Consider the following 20,706-nt stretch of genomic DNA (forward strand, 5'->3'; position numbering starts at 1 on the left):
TTCAGATTGTTTACATTCAAGTGAGATGTCCTATGTCCATGGTCTCAGAGTGCTTGCCCACCCGGCCTTCAACTTGAACAGGCTTGTGGGCGCAGTTGATTTCCAAACTCAGGCCCCTGTTTCAGAGCCATACAACCACACACCAACTTGGTATTGCTGCCAGAAAATCATATCTATGTAGTGCCTAGAGGCACTTTGTCTGTCAGCAGCTTTTTCATCAATTTTGGCATGCTTTTAGACAGCAGATTAAGGTTTTACCTCAGGTTATATGACTCTTCACACACCAGAGTCTGTGGGATTGCCTAACTGAGTGAGAGAGATAGTGTCAGAGACAGATAGTGCACAGGCAAAACTGTGCCTGGCAGGAGTAGAAATGAGCAGAGAAACCCTGAGCAAGTTGGCTGGTCATTATTTTGGATCCTGGGGAAATGGAACAAAATCTTTACTTCACTGGTGTTGTTCCTTAAAGAGTAGGAGGATCATTCAGTGATAAGAGATTCAAAAGATACATCAAAACAATAATTGAGAGAGCTGTAAACGGGCCACTTAAAATGTAAGTACATAAGAGGTTCTGCTTACCAGAATATTTCCCAAATTCACTAAGGGTCAGTGCAGCGCCCAGGCTTTGGAAAGAAAAAAATCTAATGCACAAGTAAAATAACTGGGGAGTTACTAAACAGGGAAACGGACTCCAGAATGAAAAAAATTCTAAGGGGTAGAGAAGATCATAAGCTAAATATAAGTCAACAGAGTAATCTTTTGCAGAGAAGGCAAATTTTATTCTGTGATGAGATGAGCAGGTCAATATGCTGGTATAGAACAGACTGGTAAGGCCTGTTTCAGAGATCAGTGCCCACTAAGGGGCAAGCAAAGTATGACAGCAGCAAGAGGATGGGAGAATTAGAGAGGAGACTGAAAGGGAGGCTGGAGGCTGAGAGGTGGTGTAGAAGGAACCTTATAAAGGGAAAATTTGTACTAGGAGGGCAAGGGATGAATTGTTCTTTGGACTAACTGGAAATAGCTGAGGACAAATAAGCTTTATTTCCAGCAGAGAGTACTTAGGCTGGACATTAGGTACTGAAGCAGCAAAGAGTCCACAGAGGCAGTAATTGCAAGTGTTATAAGGAAAAGTTAAAGCAAGTTCCGGTTGGACAGGTCTAGATAAATAGTTTTTTGAGCAACACTCTGTCCCTGCTTTACTAGACACTAGTGATTGCAGAGTATGTATTTCTGTAGGTCTGTTTACATCATTCACATTGAGCCTGCAGGGCAGATTGACTACTGGCAGAGCAGAAAGTTCTGCTCCTGCTTAACACTGCAGAGCTGTGCCTGTGGATTTATCCATAGATTCTGTTTGCTTATTATATGCATATTTGTTTATTTGTAAATGTATATTGCATAAAAAGAAATGTTTTGATGTTTAAATATCTGTCTGTCAGGACTTTTAAATCTTGGGATTTTTGCAAAATGAAAATCCTACAGGAAATATTTTTTTCTTGAAAATGTTAAAAGAGGAATTTTCTTGCCTGAACTTTTACTATGCAGAAACTATATTTCTGTGCTAATTTTTATAGTCTTCAAAATATTAATAAGAGGACAATGTTTTTTCTTTAGAAGTGAAATTCTGGTAAGAAATATTATGGCATTTATCTCGTATTATGGCTTGCATGGCATCTCTCAATTAGTTTTTCAAAGAAGTGCTTATGACCCCCATGGGCAGAATGTCCTGGCACATAGAACCTCAGGACTCCAATGGGAGTGGTTACTGTGGTGAAATCTTGCCTTATAAGAGGTGCAGTCACATTCCAGAGAAGAAAAGATAGAAGTACAAATCATATAAAGCAATACATAAATAAAATTTTATACCTTTAAAGGCATTATAATGAAATATTTGTCTTGTTTCTCCATTTTTTTTTTCTGTTGTTTCTTTTTTTTGGGGGGGGGGTAACTTTATATTTTTTAATTCTGTTTGGACGGCCTTGAAGCATAGGTTTTCTTATTGATAGTTCATAGACTTTATAATGAGATGCTTACCAGAGAATTTCAGAAATTTTAAGTTCAGCCTTGGTAAAGAATATATAATTTTGTCTTTTAATGATTAATAAGTTATATGTGATCAACAAATGGCAATGCTACGGTCCCTCAATCCTCCTTTATTTACAAATTGCAGTGTGCGCTTGTGGAAATGGTGGGGCAAGTCACAGGAAAGTAGGATGGTATAACAGGAGCTAAGAAATCAGGCACCAGAGGACAGGAGTTTGTCCTTTCTGGATAGAGGAGATTGCGACTGGAGGGAAAAGCCCAAAGGTGGAAGTGAGGGTATGAATGGGATGAGAGGAGATGGGTGGGTCAAACAAGAGCACTTGACAATAGCTGTGGGAGGACAGAGCAGACATTCCCACTGACAGCAGTGGTAGCAGCCTCTGTGCATTTACTAGCTTTTGCTTCTTCTCATAAACCAGAATAGAATAAAGGACTTGTAGTGTCCCTGTTTACAGCTGTTAGCAGGTATCATTGATGTCCTTCTGCTGTTCAGGAATGAGAGTGATCTTCTGACATCTCCAGTTGTGTTAAGGCAAATAAGAGGTGCACCAATGTGTCCCAGCCCTGCTCTCTGCAACTATAAATATGAGGCAGAAAGATAACACTTTTGGTTTTTCAGATGTCTTCTTTAGAAAAAAAAACACCGTTATTTGCAAACTTGTATTTTCTATAAGCCCAAATTCAGGTGAGCTGTGCTAATCTTGTTTGGTCCTTTTCTGCCTTTGTGATTATTTTAATAATTATTTTTATAATTGTAAGTTAATCAGAAGTGGGCTGCTTTTTCAATGTTATAAAAGGATTAACTATGAAATGTGCCAATTTACAAACAGGAAATATGTTCCTGTTTGTAAATTCTCATTTCTTACAGAGACTGTAAGTTAAAAAAAGGAATAAGGCAAAAATTTCAAGAAGTATTGTGTGAAGGTGGCTGATTGCTTGCCTGAAGAACTATGCTCTCTGTCTAATTCTGACACAAATGCTTCTGTGAAGTTTGAAAATAATTTAAATCAAACTCCTCACAAGTATTCTCATGTTGTATTGTAATTTTCTTTGTGCTGAATAGAAGTCCTACGGGATAATTTATGTAAGTGTTGAACATTCACCCTTGCAATTGTAGACAAGGGAAGTAGCACTCTGAACATTCAAAATGTTATTTAATGGTGGGTACTTAAAAAACTTAGGTTGCACATAATTCAGTATATATTTTTGACCTCAATCTCTCTCAGCCTCATTTTTTATCCTTTCAACTCACAAGAGTATTGGAAAATACATTCATTAGCACCTGTCAACCATGCTCTAGTGCCATGGAAAAAGTGAAAGGAAATTATTTCTGATGCTGTAGCTGAATTTGTATAGTGTGCTGAGAGTAAGGTACCAGACACCAAATAGCCAAGAATGATAATATTAAAAAAAAAAAGAAAACAAAAAAAGCAAAGACAGAATAGCTGCTCCTTATATATATATATATTTTTTTTCTGTGCACTGATGAGCTGTTACCCTGTGAAAAATATGGCCATATAATTAAAGATAACATACATACACACAAAAGAGATAAATGGAGGTTGCAGCTGCGTTTGCAAGGGGCAGCCCTGTGCTATATTTAAAATCTTAATCTTTTTTAATGTGTATTCATATAAAGCATCTGTGTGGGTGTTTCTGAGTTCACCTTATGGACAGAAAGAAATTATTAACCTTTTGTGCATAAGGGAAAAAGAACAAAAAGGCAAACAGAAAATTTCCATTACTTCAGAAATGATCGAATTCTGGGCTACACTGTGATGTACAGTGACACCACTCCTCTTGACTTAAGAGTAATACAAATGACTGTGAGTTGTAGCTTAGATTGTGAGAAATAGTAGTGAGAAACAGAATGTAAGAGAACCAATTTCTCAGTATTCACTTTTTTTTTGTATGAATTTAAATTTCAGACCTTTTGAACCGACAGATAGTTTGAGCTCTTTCCTCTTTTAAACCTATCCCCCACCTCCCTGCCATCCCCAAGAAAAACTTCTGCATTTTTCAAAAGGTGGGTAAACTTCCATGTTGTCAAGGGGAGCAGCTGCAAAATGATCAGCTCACATTTGAAATCATGGGAAACCAATCCCAGGAGTGGAAGTATGGGAGAGGGAAATACTGAAAATGCTCAAATTCAGGTATTAAGCCTGTCAACGAGGAGCCTGGGCTCCCTTCCTTTCCCATCAATAGAACCTCCAGGAAATGTGGCTGGAGATGCTATAGACCACATAGTGACTGTGAATAGATATACCTCTCTAGACTTTAATATTAGTGACAGATATGAAGAAAAAAAAATGTTAAAAATGAAGAACTGAGAAGGACTGAAAGGATGTGAGAACATACACTGACTTCAGCAAATAGCTTTAGGGGAGATGTTTCTTCACACAGTTTTGTTTTGGCATATCAAAATCTAGTATTTCAATCACACATTTTAAAATTAATCAAAGGTTGAAGGAAGCTGATAAAGCTCATGCCAAAGGAAATGTTCAATTTCATGTTGAATAAGAAGGTTTGATGACCTAAGAAGATATGCTTTTGTTTTTATGTTGACAGAGCCTGTCCTCAACAGTACCATTTATTGGCCAATACCGAGTTATTTTTCTAAGTTATTTTACTTTAGTTACCACATAAAATTGTATTTTATTCTAGTTCTAAAGAAAACATTTCAGTCTTCTGACTATAAAATACATTTTCTGATACCTTTTGAAATACTATTAATATTTTAAGATTGTTTTATTATTCAACTTTTGTATGTTTTCATTTTTTCTTAAATGTCTCTTTGATCACTTATCTTTTTTCCTGAACTGAGAACTGTCCTGTTTTTAGGTGGTTTTCTTGCCATTTTTTTTCTTCGTTGGCCTTCACATGTATCTTCTGTTCAAATCGACTCTTATTCCTTTATGCCAATTATTTCTTCACCTCATCCATTCACTGCACTAGCTTAGGGTCTTCTACACAGGTAGTCCTGCTAAGATGGCCCTGCACTAACCTTGGAGGAGAAGAAATGAGCCAAATTCATGAAATGAATGAGTTGAAGTGACCAGAGGAGCATTTCTCCAGCATGAAGGTCTCCACCTGCATTGTTGTCACAGCTGCTATGCAGCTCTGCTCTGGTGGCCTTCCTGGTTCCACCCTGTATTTCCCCTAGTGGAAAGACTTGTGAAAGCACAGGGAGCTGTGCAAGGCTACAGGAAAGGGAAGAGAATGGTCTGGTCCTGCAGTCCATATAGAGATCTGAATTACAGGCAGCTCCTTCTCACTCTAGAGCTTATTTTCACTCAGGAGTGTCAAACTTTCACAGCTATGTTTATGCTTAAATTGTCGACAAACTTACATGTCACTCTTATTGAGGTAGGCACTAAGCTGGAATGGACAACGTCATTGTCTACAGGAAATGCTTATTACTGTAATTTTTGGTGCTGCAGCCAGAGACATTAACTTGGCAATCAGGAAATAAACTGGTGATTGTGGAACAAGAAAATACTGCACGTATATTGGTTACCTGAACAAGGCCAGGACATGGGTGTAAACACCAGCACAATGGTTCTTACTGCTTTATAGCTTCGTGCTCCCAGGCACAGTTTGGCCTGGCCGGGTAAACCTCTCCCAGCAGGCAGGTCCTGTGCAATGGTCCTTCTCCCTTGTTAGCATAGTTGAAACCATCCTGTTTTGCAGAGGAAGAGAGTTTAGCTCAGTGAGTGAAACATGCTTAGAGACATGGATTTGGAATTGCTATCAGGTCTCAGTTTGAGCCCTGTCTGATCTTCACACTGATAGTGGATTAGCCAAGGGCTGATGCCAGTTTCTGGACCCATTGCTCGAACTCGCCTTCATTGTTGTAGTCCATCTTGTGCCAATGCTGGCTCAGCATAGGTCCTCCTACCAATGTTCCATCTATCTTAAGATACCTTGTGATTCTGTCCATTTGAGATACAACTCCCTGTAAAAGTTTCTCTCTACATCGTTGCTTAATTACAACCTTAGGCTTTTTGGAATATTTGTTTAAAGCCAACATTTTCATTTTGATGGTATGACTTTTTTTGTCAGATTCGTTAGACCTGTTTTCTGAGAATACTAGTTTTGAGGTGCTTAATGTACTTCAGAATTTTCTGTTTATTTATATATTTAGTCATTCTTATTGCAGTACTTCTTGCGATGTCTTTTAAGTATTTCCAAGCACTTAATTCTGTTCAAACAATCTTTCATAACTGTTTTTCCCCATATGGATATTCACATTCTAGGAGCAGGTTAATTAATTTCATATTGAATAATCAATGATGTTATAATAAATCAAATCTGTGGAAAAACATTCTGCCTTTGAAATGGCCATTAGTTTTGAGGCTTTTTATACTGGGAACTGCTGTCCATTCTGGTAAGAAAGATTTAGCAGCTGCAGGTTAAGATTTCTTGTATGAAAGTAAATTCAGAAAACTAGAGTATTTCCAGGTGCTTCCTTTAACTGCTTAAATAACATTTCCCTAAACCCTCCTCCCTGTGAAATCTCTTTATTTCACATAGATTCCAATAAAAATCTGGTGTTGCGAATAAACTGGGCCTTACCTCACTGCTGGATGGATTGTGTATTGTGGGTTATCCTATATTCATATCACCTGCCACTCAGATTACTGTGATGTAAAAAACTGAGGTTACATTACAAAACTGTAATTCCCTTATGTAGATATTCTTTTTATTTTAGTCAAAAAGGGGTTAATGATCTCTTGACTGATTCAAAGCTGCAGGTGATGAGTGAATATTTAAAGCAGTGGTGGCTTGTTTGCTACCACATTTATTGAAGAGCAAACTCAGCACAGCATAGGTGGAAAAATAAGAAAGTGAGTGTGGAAGACAAGTTTGTCCTACTCTGTGGGTTCCGAAATACTTTTCACTGTATGTCTGCTGTGTTATTACATTTGGAAATGTGCAGTAAATTCTGAGGTTTTTTTTCTTTCTAATCTGTTCTGTTTTGGTGCGGGACTTGGAAGGAGGGATTTATTTGGGGTTTTCTTTCTTTTTGATTTGTGTTTGTCTTTGGTAAACATTGTTGACAAGAACTTTTGCTCCTTTTTTTTTTGTCATTGTTATTGTTTGCATAGATTACAATGGAAATTGTTGAAGAGGTTCTGCTATTGTATTTTGGGAATGATGATCTTGCCAAAGTTATTAAAGTTGGGTTAGGTTGTTGCACTGTGTTCTCCAGAAGGTTAACCCTTGAAGCCTAACTGAAAACTGGATGAAGAGCAGACTGCTATTTTTTGTCAGGACGCGGCATCGGTGGTCTGTGATGTGTACTAACTAACAGCTGATTTCTGGATGAATCTTGAGATGTTTTATTGATTTAGCAAGCTCTGTGTTTTTGGGATACTCTTTTCCCCCCAAAATTTCCTCTTCACCTACTCTAATATATACCACAGCTTATTTATTACCAGATTTTATTTCCATTGTATAAATGGAAAGGGGTGGCAGGATGTTGTGTCTGGGGAGGATAGTGTTAGGGGTATTTTAGTGCGCTTCCTGCTGTGATTCACAAAAGCCTGAATGCGGTGACTCTGCTAGGCCAGTTTGCAAAACCTTGCTCAAGTGGCACTGATTATGGGGGTGGGAAGCCAGCAAAGCTATCTTTAGATTCATTTTGCTCTGTGAAGGTCTGCTGGAAGATTTATAGTGCTCTTTTAATGCAACAAGTTTGTGTGCAATAGAGATCTAAGTTGAATATGAAATGCATGGGCACTATGGGGAGGTTTGAGCAGTGGTGTTGCTCCTTTGTCTGTGATCCCTTGCACCATGGATTCTGTATGTGCTTACAGTGTGCACACTGTCTCATTGCCTCTGCCTGAAGCCTCCCCTGAAAAAGTGGCCTCACTGTGTGAGTGAGGATGGACAGAAACTTTGGGACAGACTCCCTGCAAGCAGTGTGGCCAAATATCTCTCTCTTTACTGCATCTTACTTCTTAGTGTTTATGTATTTTATTTTCTTTGGAGGGCATATTTTTCATGAGATTTCTTATCTACTCTAGATAGAAAAAAATACTGCGCTTTTTTCCTGTTTCAGTCTACTTTTTATTAATTTTTTATTATTTTTAAATATAATTTTAATAGCAAAGTATTTGTGAACCTAGTCTTGATCTGAGTAAAGCTAGATATTCTGAAAAGATGAAATCCAATTTATTTGGGCTAAGTGGTGACTGATACTTTTTGGTATTTCCTTACTCTCTTTTGCTTTTTTTTTGCCTTTGCCTGTTGAATTGTTTTCTTTCGTATCCAACTAGAAACACAGTTATCCATAGAACGGTATATGTGTGTGGTGTTGGAATTCTACTTCATACCTGCAAAAATATGTAACCGTTTTGGAACTTGGAATTTTTTCCTTTTAGTGTTTTATAAAAAGAAAACGTAAAAGTTAGAAGTTTTAAAAATGTTAATTTATTTGTCCTTCTTTTTGATATGAAAATTTTGGGAACCTTATCTTGTATGACATTGTGTACGTTTAACAGTTTTGAAAAATGCAGTAAAAAAATATCAATATTTCTAGGTGGCCACGTACACCTAACAGAGTAGTCTACTGCTGTTAAAATTATATTGGCAGTTACTGGCTTGCTGGTTTACTTCAAATATTTTAAACATCCTTGTTCATGGTTAACTTAAAGTTGTTCTGAGAGGGTGGATAGGGTGATCTAGCTGCAGGCTGGGGAGAGTGGGGTGGAGAAGGTAAGAAACAACAGCTTTGATCAATACTCAGTAAAAAAAAATAAAGTAGTCAATTAAATGGGGCACTGGGATAAAGCAAATTCAAAGGAAGATTCAGGACCCGGAGAAGAAAAAAAAGCCTTCCTAGGTTTGGTGGGCTGGAAAAGGCAGTTACATGAACAATGTATGTGTTGTGGTCATAACGATTTATTAACGATATTGTTTCAACTTTTCACATTTTAACATCTAAAATATGCAAGGATTTTTTTCTCTACCTAGTTTGTTAAACTCATATTGTCAGAACTGTGGTGTTTTCCAGTTTTCCCATCTCACTAAAAAGCCAGAATTGCGTCATGACAGCATTTCACCATTTGCGGTTTCTTCTGCCTTGCACAAGTCCCAGGAAAACAAAAATTATTTAAATAACTGTGCAAAATTAACCTGCATAGAAGGCCTGGTGAAGTTTGGGCTTAAAAAATGCAGTTTTCCTGAATGATGCCAGTAGCAATTTGTCTAACACAGGAAAGCATCAAGTTTCTCTAGTAACTGATATTCATTGAAATATATTGTATCTGGGGACAGATATCATATATAAAAAGTCTCAAGGGGATTTGAGAGCATTCAGGTGGCTTTCGCTGGTAGAAAGCTTTTGGGCATTGAAATGGACTGCAGCAGGAAATGTCAGGGTACTTTGGCTAGATGAAAGAGGATAGGTAAGTGTACGTGGAATAATCAGAAAGCTGCTGGGGAGTATTTGTTTGAAGCAGGAAGGTACTGTTGGTGCCAGATGCTTCAGTTCATCAAAAAAGGATGTTTTGCTGAAGAAGGGTATAAGGCAAAACAAGGTATGCAGGAAGAAATCTGAAAGAGCCCGTAGTATCCTGGTCTCAAAACCAGGATACGTGTGTTTGGGAAAATGTTAGGATTCTGGGGAGATAAGAGCCACCTGTTTACTAACCAGCAATTAAAACATGCATGGCAAGTGAATTACTGTAAACAGTAGGATTCTTCATGCTTCAGCTTGTCTGATGCTGTCACACCCAATTGTATTTTTCTCCTGGACAATTTGTAGTGCGGACTCTTACTGGAAAACATGTTTTGCAAGAGCTGTTTGCCTTCCAGGAGCAATACCAGAGTGGTTCCCTTGGTAATTTCACATCCTCTCATCTTTTTGAATATTGTTTACCACACCTGGAGCAGCTACTTATAATAACCTCTTACCAGATTCAGCAGATGTGAGTTCATTGCCATTTACCTATAGATGCATTTGGTTTTCAGCAGCATACTGCACACCTCCATCATGTGCATTTCTAGTATGTTTAATAACATGTACATTAATAGAACAAAAATTCCTCAGGAACAATTTTTAATAACTTCTGGCTTTTCTTATTGCGCTAAAACCACTTACTAATTTTAATTAAAGTGATATTGTAATGAGAATAGAGACTGTTTTATGCAGTATCATATCTTTGAAAATGTAAGGAAAGTTTGCATCTCTAATTAAGCAATAATATTTGAAAATAGCTGGGTTAATAATTTAAGTGACTTGGAAATTCGGGTGCAACATTAAGTGATTGTTGCATCAGATTCTCAAACTACCTATTGGTACTGCAGTCATGCCAGATGCTTTGGAAAAGAGCAAGTACGCAAATAAATGTTGATTTTTTTTTCTTTTTTTTTTCCTTTTTAACGTCTTGAGAAAATTGATAATTTATCAAATAGCTTTTTAATTTTTCAAAGTAGAATATCTAATGACATGAGCTTGATTTGTGAGAAATTCCGCTGTACCTTACTTGTTCTACATCTTTTCAGCTAGAACAGGCCAGAGGGTGATAAAAGATTGGTTTTTGTCCAACTAGATCTGCTCTTCTTACAATCTGCAGGAGTGGATGAGACTTAAGCTCACTGAAAGAATTATGCTTGGTTTTTTGCTGTTAACAGGCCAACCTCTGATAACAGGCGCCACAACATGCGGGAGAGGGTGCCCGCTACCAACGAGAAAGGGAGTCTGTCCATGGAATCCACCAAGGAGACCCGGTACTGTGCTGTCTGCAACGACTATGCTTCAGGCTACCATTATGGGGTCTGGTCTTGTGAGGGCTGCAAAGCTTTTTTCAAAAGGAGTATTCAAGGTAATAACCTGTTCAACTGAATCACCTTTACTCTTTACTCTTGGGGAAAATATGGAGCTACCTGAGACTGCAGCCTGAGCCAACAGCAATGACATTTATTGGGTTTTTAGTAGCAGTTACTGTGCTTTCCTATGTATTTTTAGCTCTGTATTAGGTGAATGCTTCTAGCAGGTATATAATGCATTGTTATTTAGTCCAAGATTCATGAGGGAAAGAAAAGATTCTCTGTGTTCTACTTGGCTTAGGTATGCTTGGCCATGGAGGCAATGAGAAATTTAATTTAAAAATCTGTATTAGACCAAGATGACCATTCTTTCAGGCTATGCCTGTCTCTTTTCTGAGATTAACTTCTAATCCAAAACGATTTCTTTTTTTGAGAATTGCCTCTCAGATGAAGATTAATTCATGTTGATTGATTTATAAATCTTAATTTATTTCTCCATTAGCAGGATGGTTCAATCTAAATCTCTATTCCTTGAAGATATGAGATGTCTTTTGAGAATCAATATTGTAAAAGAATGTTTCCTTGATGAAATAGTATTTGTGTCTGTCAGCAAAGCAGGGCTTTGAACCGTACGCAGAGTGGTTTAATTCACACTCTTGTTATGGCTAAAAGTATACCGTGCAAGGTATCTGGTGGAGTAAAGGTCATCTAACAGAAACAGTGTTAATTACCATGACCCACATAATTCTTGATTTAAATGCCTGCCACTCTGTGGAATTAATACTTTTTAGCTTTGTTCAACACTTCCTAAACTGAGTAAGGAGTAAATATGATTCTGCTGAAAATACGGGCATTGTTTAGTATCTATGTCATATTTTGGAGAAGAAAATAAAACTGGTTTCTTCCTTTCCAAACAGAAAACTGGTAAAGTGGTATGCTTTTATTAGGTTTCTGTAAGGGTTTTTTTACATCTCTAGGTGATAACGTGGGCACAAAAATTCCTGTTTTCTTTTTTGAAGTGAACATAGTGAGGAACAGTTTTTACCTCTTAGCAGGTGTGATTATTGCCTATTTTGTTGCATGACTAGCATGACTACAACTGAAGTGACTTAAATAAGACTTCCAGCGTTCAACTCAGACTTTTCCTCACCTTAAAAAAAAAAAAAATAAGTGAAAGATTGGCTGTGGTGTAGACATTAATGAAATTATTTCCATGTCAGTGATTAGCTAACAGTTACTTATATTTCTGCTTTTTCAAACTCATTAAAATGATTTTAGAACAGAGTGGTTGCAGCCAGAGGTCAATAATAAGCAACACTGAAATAAGAAGGTGTGATATGCATTTGTCTTAACATCAGAATGATTTACTTACACTTGGGAGATGGGGAGAACATCTCCCTTATGGAATGTTTTTCATTATTTTTCATTTTAACTTTCCCTGACTAAATCAGAGTTATTTTTAGAATTTTAAAATTCTGTCCCTTTACTTGAACTGAACTGCGTCAGCAACAAAGTGAAAATTGATATTCATAAGAAAAATTAAGAGTTATCAAGTAGTTGTACAGCACAGATCTTCAGCTTCTGGCCATTATGAAAGAAGTTAATCTGACTTTTTAATTTAATTCCACACTTTTGCTGCTAGCACTTAGACAGTTTTGCCCTAGTCTTCATGTGGACAAATGTTGTGGTCCTCACAATGTTATCTATTTGTGCTATAGTACATGCTAATTAGTAAATTTAATTCTTGCTATAATCCTAAATTTGACAAAATTTTGAAGTAAGTAAGCTTTAAAAATACAGATCTTAATTTTTCAGTATCCCATAAAATGACTTCCTTGATCTTTAAGTAACGTTTGCTCTAATTTAAGAACATTGTTTCTTGTGCTGTCCCTTGTGGGCATGAAGAAGGCTTATTACAACCTTTTACATAGTTGAAGGCTGCTATCTTTCCTCAGTCTTTTTTTTAGACTAAACAAACACACTTCCTTGCAGACTTCTGATCTTGTTTATTAAACTCCTCTATGCTTTCCCCAGTTGATCCACCTCTTTTGTGGTTAACAGATATCATAAAAAATGACATCCACTAATACAAGAAAGTAATTCAAGAATGTGAGTACTTGTGAGAGAAATGTGGTCACTTGATCACAGATGGTATGAAAAGTCCTCTAAAGGACTTTTGAAGACATAGGTATACAGTCTTGATGAGTTAAGGGAGTTTCTGAATTTCCCACTGGATCTGGAAGCAGTTTTTACCTCAGCAATTACATGTTCTTGTTGGACATGTGCCCAATTTCTGAAAATGACAGTATTTTTAGATTAAAAATATATGAGAGATCATCTCGTTTGCCTTTTAGACAGTAAAAATCTTAAATAGGTTGTGATCAGGTATTTAGGAACGAATACTATTGATGTGTAGATGTATATGTAAAAGAATATGTGAACTAAATATTATTATATCTACATTATATATATGATATGCATTCCTAAAAAAGGGTAAAAAATTTCATGTGAATCATATGATTAAACTGTACTGAGATGCACAGCACTTGCTTATATAAACAAAAGTAACACAGAATGCTTTCAGCAAAGATTTTTGTTCCTCTTTATAATGTGCCTTTCTTTGAATGCAAGATAACCCCACTTTCGTACTTTGCTGTCCTGTATTTTACAATACATAGATAGTATGAGGTGATTGGTCATTGTTATACTTCTCATCAGAGATTTTATAGGAGGATTGCTATAATGAAGTTTGATGTTCTTAATTGACTGTAGTCAAACATTCTATATGGTCCTTAATGGAACAACAGGGAAAAGTGGGTACAGATGGGAACAATGAACAAACTGTAGGAGGTAATCCATTTCCTTCCTATGTACCTGTTATTGTCAGTGAAGGTATCTCTGCTTACTTGCACAAGTATATATTTAAATTTTGGGAAAACTCACATCTACATTGGACCTTACCTGATGTGGAGATGAGTAGTCTCATTTTCATCTAAGGGAGCTGGAATGGTTCTGGAAATATTTTGTGAATTTTAAACGCAGAGTTGTTTTTCTTTGCTGTCAAACGGTTAAAGCTTAAAAGGCAACCTGGATCAGTAACCGTCTTTCAATACGTGTAACTGCTCAATTTAGTTTAAGCAACAGATGGTTGACGGAAAAGCTCATCTGCCTCCTGAAGCTGCCTGTGTCAGTCTATTTTGTTAGTTTGTCCCAGAAGTGATTTGGGACCTTGTTTTGAGAAAACTCTGCACAGACTGATATTAGTGTACAATGTTTCATGGGGAAAAAAAATCATGACACCAAGAACACTGTGTTGCTTGGTGATAGAAGGATGCTTTATTCTTTGTGCAGCATATGTAGCCTTCAGGAGTGTACTTGGTCAACTGACTTGAATCTAGAAGTGTAATAAGCAGTCACATCACAGCACACTGTAGTTCTCAACTAAAGTATTTTGGGTTTTAAGACCAAGTAGGTCCATTAGGTCATCAAAGCTGGTCTTCTTTCAATATAAGCTTTGTCTGCTATCCTTCTACAAAGCCCACTACCTTCTTGGAGGTAAATGTTTTAGAGGATGTCTTGCCTTTATCTGTGGGCTCAAAAGCTTTCTTACAATGGTTGCTTATTCTAAAGATTTGGTTTTGCATCTGCTAAAAAATTACATTTATAATTTGAATTAATTTGGCTTTTAAATAGTGCCAACAAACTAGTCTTAGCATGCAGTATCTCTCTCCTGTGGGAAGTTCTTGTAAGTTAAATTGTTACAATCACATCACCTTGGTACCATAAGTGAACTAAAATGTTTCTATCCTGCTTTATATCTTTCTATCTTCTGAATCCTTTATTTTTGCATATTTTCTGATCCCCCCCACACCCGTAATAGCCTTGTAAAAATTTGGGTGTAAGGGTTGGATGAAGTGTTTCAATACCAGCCTTAAAAATGCCATTTACAAATTAAAAATTCCCTTATGACTCACACACTCTTCCTCCCTCCTTCCAATTCTCTTGTTTCTTGGATAGGCACCAAAGGGTACAGGATAGGCGGGAATTACTCATACCATCTCTGACAAGCATCCAATAAATGCCTGCATATGTGAAGCTAAGAACCCCCAGTGGGATCACAAGGGATTCAGAACAAATGGGTAGTAATGCTTTACACTGGAGGGTATCTTGATCTCAGAATTGCTGAATTATTTTACAGATCCCTAGTTCTACTTCCCTGCCTCCTTCATATGCCCTTCTGATGTTTTTCAGGTGTACCTTCTCTGCCTTTTCTCACAGCTGTATGCTCAGCAAATATCTAGTATATTTCACAAATATTCAGTTAAGAATTACTGCATGATGGGACCAAGTACCAGTCCAAAAGAACAGGTTGGCATATGAGAATGAATGAATAGGCATGCTGAAGTATTCCAGAGGCCTGCCCATTAATGTGTTGATTGCAGAGATATAGCAGTCTCCAAAGTGCAGGAATTCCTGAAGTAGGGAATTATTTTAGTTTTGTACCTTGAACATGGACTTTATTTAACAGCTATGCCTTTGTCTGATCATCAAGTTGGAGAGTTTTGGCAGTAGACTTTGAGTGTTATTGTTTTATCTTCACAATGATAGAGCTGTACTTCGTCAAAAGTATGTAGTTCAAACTTTAAGGCTAGAAGTAGTGGTAATATATATGTATTTTCATCTGATTTAGAGAGACTTTAACACCTAATAAGTGGGTGTTTAGATAATGCTGCAGTGCAGCAATTTCATATAGTCAATTTAGGAGGTTTCTGAGATCTTCCCTTTAACTTCCCATTACTATCTTTTGCTTTCATGGTATTTTTGTAATCTCTTTGATAACAGCTGCAAATACTGCGCAGATCCTGCAGCCAAGAAGACAGAAACTCCCTAATAAGACTGCTTGTACACTGATTCTATGAGTTGTCAGCAGAAAGATCAAAATTACAAAACATGAACTCAAGTGAGATTAACAGGGAACATCACAGCCAATAAATGTGGTGGTGCAAACCAGTATCCAGTCTCAGGGTGGAAAACACACGGTTCCAGTTGGAAAGGTTAGGTGACTGTAGGAAGTTCAAAGGCTAGAAAATCTGTGTGGAAAGTCCACCAGAGTTTAGCCATAATTGGGCTGCTCTAACAGCCTGTGTTCAGATAGGTTCTTCTGAAACTTCTTTTGGGTTATTTTTGTGGTTTAGGAGTTTTTCTCTAGAGCTCCTTGAGTTAAACACATGCCCTGATCTTTGTCTCCTAATGTGTATTTTTAATGTCAGTACTGTAATTGATGGTGATCTTGTTTCAAAAACTTGGGTGTTATTGAAAGGCAAGAGTCAATACCTCTTTTTATCTAGTAAAGCAATTTTGAATGTGGTACTTTTCCAGTGAATTTTAACTACTGTGTTCAGCATGGACGTGACAGTGACTTAAGATGCTAACATCCAAGATACTGTTTTATTTTTCACGGTTTAAGCAAATTCAGGCTAAGCAAACTTAGGGCTGCAGTGGGCCTTGAGCCATAGTCCATCTTTCTGTCCTGTGACAGGATTAACTGTTGCCTATTCCTTACTTATGTTTATTGAACTACGTTTTAAAAAGTAGCCTGATCCAACGTTTTCTTTTCCTTATCCTTGAAGGCTACTATGAAATCTGAATCTTCCTTCCTGTGGGTTAAGCTCATCACTTATTTTCCTGTCTACCATGGCACAGGAAACAAATTGTTCTTTTTCCATCTGCAACAGCCTTTAAAGCAGGGAAGATTGATATCATACTTTAAAAATTAAATTATTCTGGCTTACCTAACCTGAAGAAACACAGTTTATTCAACCTTTTCCCATAAGTTTTGTTTTCTAGAGTTCTAATCTTCTAGTTGCTTTGGAGATTCTATAATTTGTACTGGTTTGGGTTTTGTTTTGTTTTTATTCTGGTTTACTTCTACATGTGGTTTCATGAGTACTGAACAGAGCAATAGCATTACATACAAGCCCAGTCAGTAGTAGTTGTCTGCATCTATTATGCTGTAATGTTTGCCTTATTTACAAAACCATGACACTGTTCACTCATAATCAATGCATGTTGCAAAGTAAACTTAAGCATACTTTTCTAGAGAAGAAACCACTTCTTTCCCATGTTGCTTTGTTCATCTGATTATTCCAGTTTTAATGCAGTGATTTATACTAGTCCTTATTTTTGTGCTTTTTTTTCCCCATATGCTATCTCCAGTTTGCCAAATAATTTAGGATTCTTATCCTGCAGACTTCTGCTATATATTTCAGATTTATTTCTCTCTGACTATCAGAGTAGTCTGGTCTTTCCTCTGTTCTTCTAACTCATATAAATGTCATCTACAATTTAATAACATTTAATAAAATAAATACTCCAGTCCATTGCTCATCAATGAGGAAAATACTGTATGGGACTGGATCCAGGACAGACACTATGGAGCCTCATTCAATATCAGTTTCCGTGGTAAGAGTGAACTCTGATAGCTCTTCCCGAGACTGAGACTGATTTTCTGAAATCATCTAAACTATATATTCCTAGCTGACATATGAAATGTCACCCCAATCAATGCTGAAAACCTCTCTCAAGTTGGGCAACACACTACTGGAAGGTAGAGAATAAGCACTGATTGTTACTTGTCACTGATTGCTACCTGGAGTTGATTGCTGGCACCAGCCACTTTGCAGAACTTTTGGTTGCTCACACTTCCTATGGCCATTTAAATCTCCCATGCTTGCCCCTCTCAATGCCTGAACAGTGTCAGCCTCTCTTGGGAGAGCTGCCAGCTCCTGGCAGGGCCTCAGGCCTCACTGCTGTCTCTGCTGTCATGCCTCAATGACTGGGTATTACTTCATAGCACCTCATCACCAGATCAACCAGCAAATAACCCCTGAAAATGGTATTTCATGTAACAAGTATTTAATGAGTATTTTGTTTGGAAACTTGTGATTTTTCCCAGCTTGTGATATTCTGAGCCCAGCAACATTTCAAAATACACACACACACACACACACACACAAAAAAAAAAAGAGCTTTTTATAAATTACAAGAGAACATGTTTGTTTGTCCAGCAGGAAAGTACTTAACTTTTCCACTTGGTTTTAGAAAATGTAAAGCGAAATAAATACGTTTTTGTAACCTCATTTAGCTCAGGTGAGTATATTGATTTAAACTGCCTCTGTAAGTTCCACTCCCACAAACTTCCAGAATTTTTGTAGGTTAAGTTGTCCTTTGCAGTTGCATTTGAAAGGCGGAAATCAAACCAGAGAGAGCTGTGTAAGATTGCTAAAGTGATAAATGTACTAGAAGTGCATGAAGTGATCTTTGACATGATTTATTTCTAAAAGGAGACTATTAGCAAAATATACTGAAGTATGTATACTCGTTCAGAGTAATTGTAAAAGTAGCATGGCAATTAATTGCTGGTAACACTTAACAGTTTAGTAACAGATGTAGTAAATATCTTGTCTGAATCTTTTGAATAAGATTATGTATTTTTCTCAAATATTTTAATTTAGTCAGAAATTGTTGAAATACTTGGACTGCCTTTGTTACAAATCAGTTACTCCCCACTCTAAAATGTGATAGGAAATATGAAGGGAAAAAGACAAAGCTATCTTTTTTGACCCTTCTGATTATAAAGTGGATGAACCTTATATAAAGTGTGGATCATGTTAGGGTATAAATGAGCAAACCAAGGAGCATAGATACACATCACTAAATGCAAGAAGAGGATAAATAGATTTTTCATTGCCTGAAAAGGTTTTGCATAGGCATAAAAAAGGCTTTTTGTCAAGATACTGATATTAAAGATCAGTATATAAATTTAACAAACCATGAGGTGACTGTACTGCAGTTTCAGTTTCACAGATGTCAATGCAGAAAACTCACTGTGCTTAGAAATGCCCATGATTTAGTGTAAGGTGTCCCTGCCCATGACGGGGGGGGTTGGAACTAGATGATCTTAAGGTCCTTTCCAACCCTAACTGTTCTATGATTCTATGATTCTATGTCCACTCCATGCTCTGTGCAGTGAGAATCCTGTCCCATCCATTCCCCTGTCAATAAAATATAGATACCAGCACTTCCTTTAAAAGGATACTGTTTGGATATATTGTAGCTTCTTGCAAGACTTATGATACCAGGAAATACTCTGGTACCAAAGATCTACATATAAAATAAGACTACTTAAATTTATTCAGTAGGTCTTATCACAATCCAAAACCTGAAGTTATACCTGGAAAAAAAATAAAGTTATCTTAATTTTCTTGTTGCTAACAATTCATTGAATTTTAAGTGCACAAGAGTAATTTGCAGTATTTTAAGCTTTCTGGCCTCTTTATATTAGTTGTACAGTAATAAAATTCCACCCATTCCCATTTTAGCTCAAATAAACTAGGAAGCTAAAAATGCAGGAAATTTCATTCAAAGTCTGTAGGAATAAGGTAGCCACGGCTTGCCTATGACTCTCTGAAAATGCTTTTTGTCTCTGGAGGGATCATATTAAGATGACTGTGAGTAATAGATTGTGGGAGTTTTTTCCTTTAACACAGCTCTTGGCTTAATCACGTGCCAAGGATTTAAAAAAATTGTGATTTATCAGATTGGGAAACAGAAACTGGATGTCACACTCCTTGCCAGATTTTGTAGAGACTGGGATCTGGATTGGCATCATTTTTTTATTTGTTATGAGGAAAAAATATGCTTCCTATTTTACTACCTTGTCTTAAATTAAAAAAGATGGGAATGGAGTTGGGGTAGAACATGGTATCATATTCCTGAAGTAGCAGATGAAAAACTAATTGAAATTTTAGGACTAAAGTCAGTAATAAAACCTTTGAAATTATCTGCTGGAGGACAAAACAATTTTGTATTTGTAAACTTAAATAGTGTTTTACTTTCTATATATAACCCTTTCTCAATGTATATGTTCATGTATTACTGAACTGGTGAGATGGCAGCAATGTCCATTCTCATTCTTCTTGTCTTCATTTTTCATGTTAGCTGAAACAGTATATGAAAAGGTTTAAGAAAAGGGTTTTATCGTAGTAATTTGGCTTGAATTAGCCACTCATGTGAACAGTGCCACAGATATGTGAAGAAGATTACACTAGAAGCTGAACACTCAGTGTGGGAGCTACATGACACAGCTCAAGGGCATAACACAGGGTATATAGATTTTAACCTTTCCTTCTTTCTCATTCTCCAGTGGTTGTATGATCTTTATTTCTGAAGTACGTGTAGAATGAGGACTTGCTTACTGCATGCAAATGAAGTATATTTTACAATCCTCTGTGCCCTTTTCCGTATTGTTACATGTAGCAATGTCTTCATAGTTTAAAGCCAGAAAATTATTAATCTTTTCAGCAGTGCTGGGTAGTTGCTAAGAAAGCCAAAGATACAAATCCAAAGACCTTGTGTGAGGGTAATTAGGCTATGAATTTGAGCATCTGTGCTTATAAGGGGCTTAGACGTAACCTTCTGTTCTACCATGAAACCTGTTAGGAAAATTGAGATTTTAGAATCAAGAAGTGCAGTTTTGCTGGGGCACTTGAACTTTAAATTCAACATTTGATCATATTGGGTTGGTGTATGCAATGTCCAGATGCTTTTTTTTTTTTTTCTTTTTGCTGTTGAGGCTCTTCTTTCCAAGGTTTTGTTCTTTGTCTGCATTCTTTCCACTCATTATTTGCTTGGCATCTTAAGGTGTGGATAAAGTTTACACCCACGGGTAATGGCTAATGTGGCAGAAGCCTTAAACAGATAGGTAAAGAATAGTTAGAGAAATTTCTGTGGCATAGAGGATTGAAAATAAAAGAATAATTAAAGAAAAAGCATGTATTAGTATAAGGATGATAATTATTACCGGCTTTGAAACTTACAGTAAGTCAA

The 20,706-nt window shown here is 36.8% G+C and overlaps 1 protein-coding gene and 1 long non-coding RNA gene across 5 annotated transcripts in view; both read left to right on the forward strand.

Annotated features, from left to right (window-relative positions):
- Positions 1–20,706, forward strand: part of LOC133278595 (uncharacterized) — a 398,225-nt gene that overhangs the window by 184,985 nt on the left and 192,534 nt on the right. The window lies entirely within an intron of this gene.
- The window catches only part of ESR1 (estrogen receptor 1), a 159,266-nt gene that overhangs the window by 66,793 nt on the left and 71,767 nt on the right, over positions 1–20,706 (forward strand). For 2 of the 4 annotated variants that reach the window (XM_061471533.1, XM_061471534.1), the window contains one exon: positions 10,684–10,874. In XM_061471533.1, the coding sequence (XP_061327517.1) occupies positions 10,684–10,874 (191 nt within the window). Of the gene's footprint in view, positions 1–6,837; positions 6,922–10,683; positions 10,875–20,706 lie in introns of those variants that run through there. The other 2 variants (XM_061471536.1, XM_061471535.1) reach the window with 2 other exon arrangements.

The sequence above is a fragment of the Pezoporus flaviventris genome, unplaced genomic scaffold, assembly GCF_033815535.1.
Source record: "Pezoporus flaviventris isolate CSIRO_AGI_PZ_B2104156 unplaced genomic scaffold, CSIRO_AGI_Pfla_v1 ptg000066l, whole genome shotgun sequence".
Taxonomy (NCBI): domain Eukaryota; kingdom Metazoa; phylum Chordata; class Aves; order Psittaciformes; family Psittacidae; genus Pezoporus; species Pezoporus flaviventris.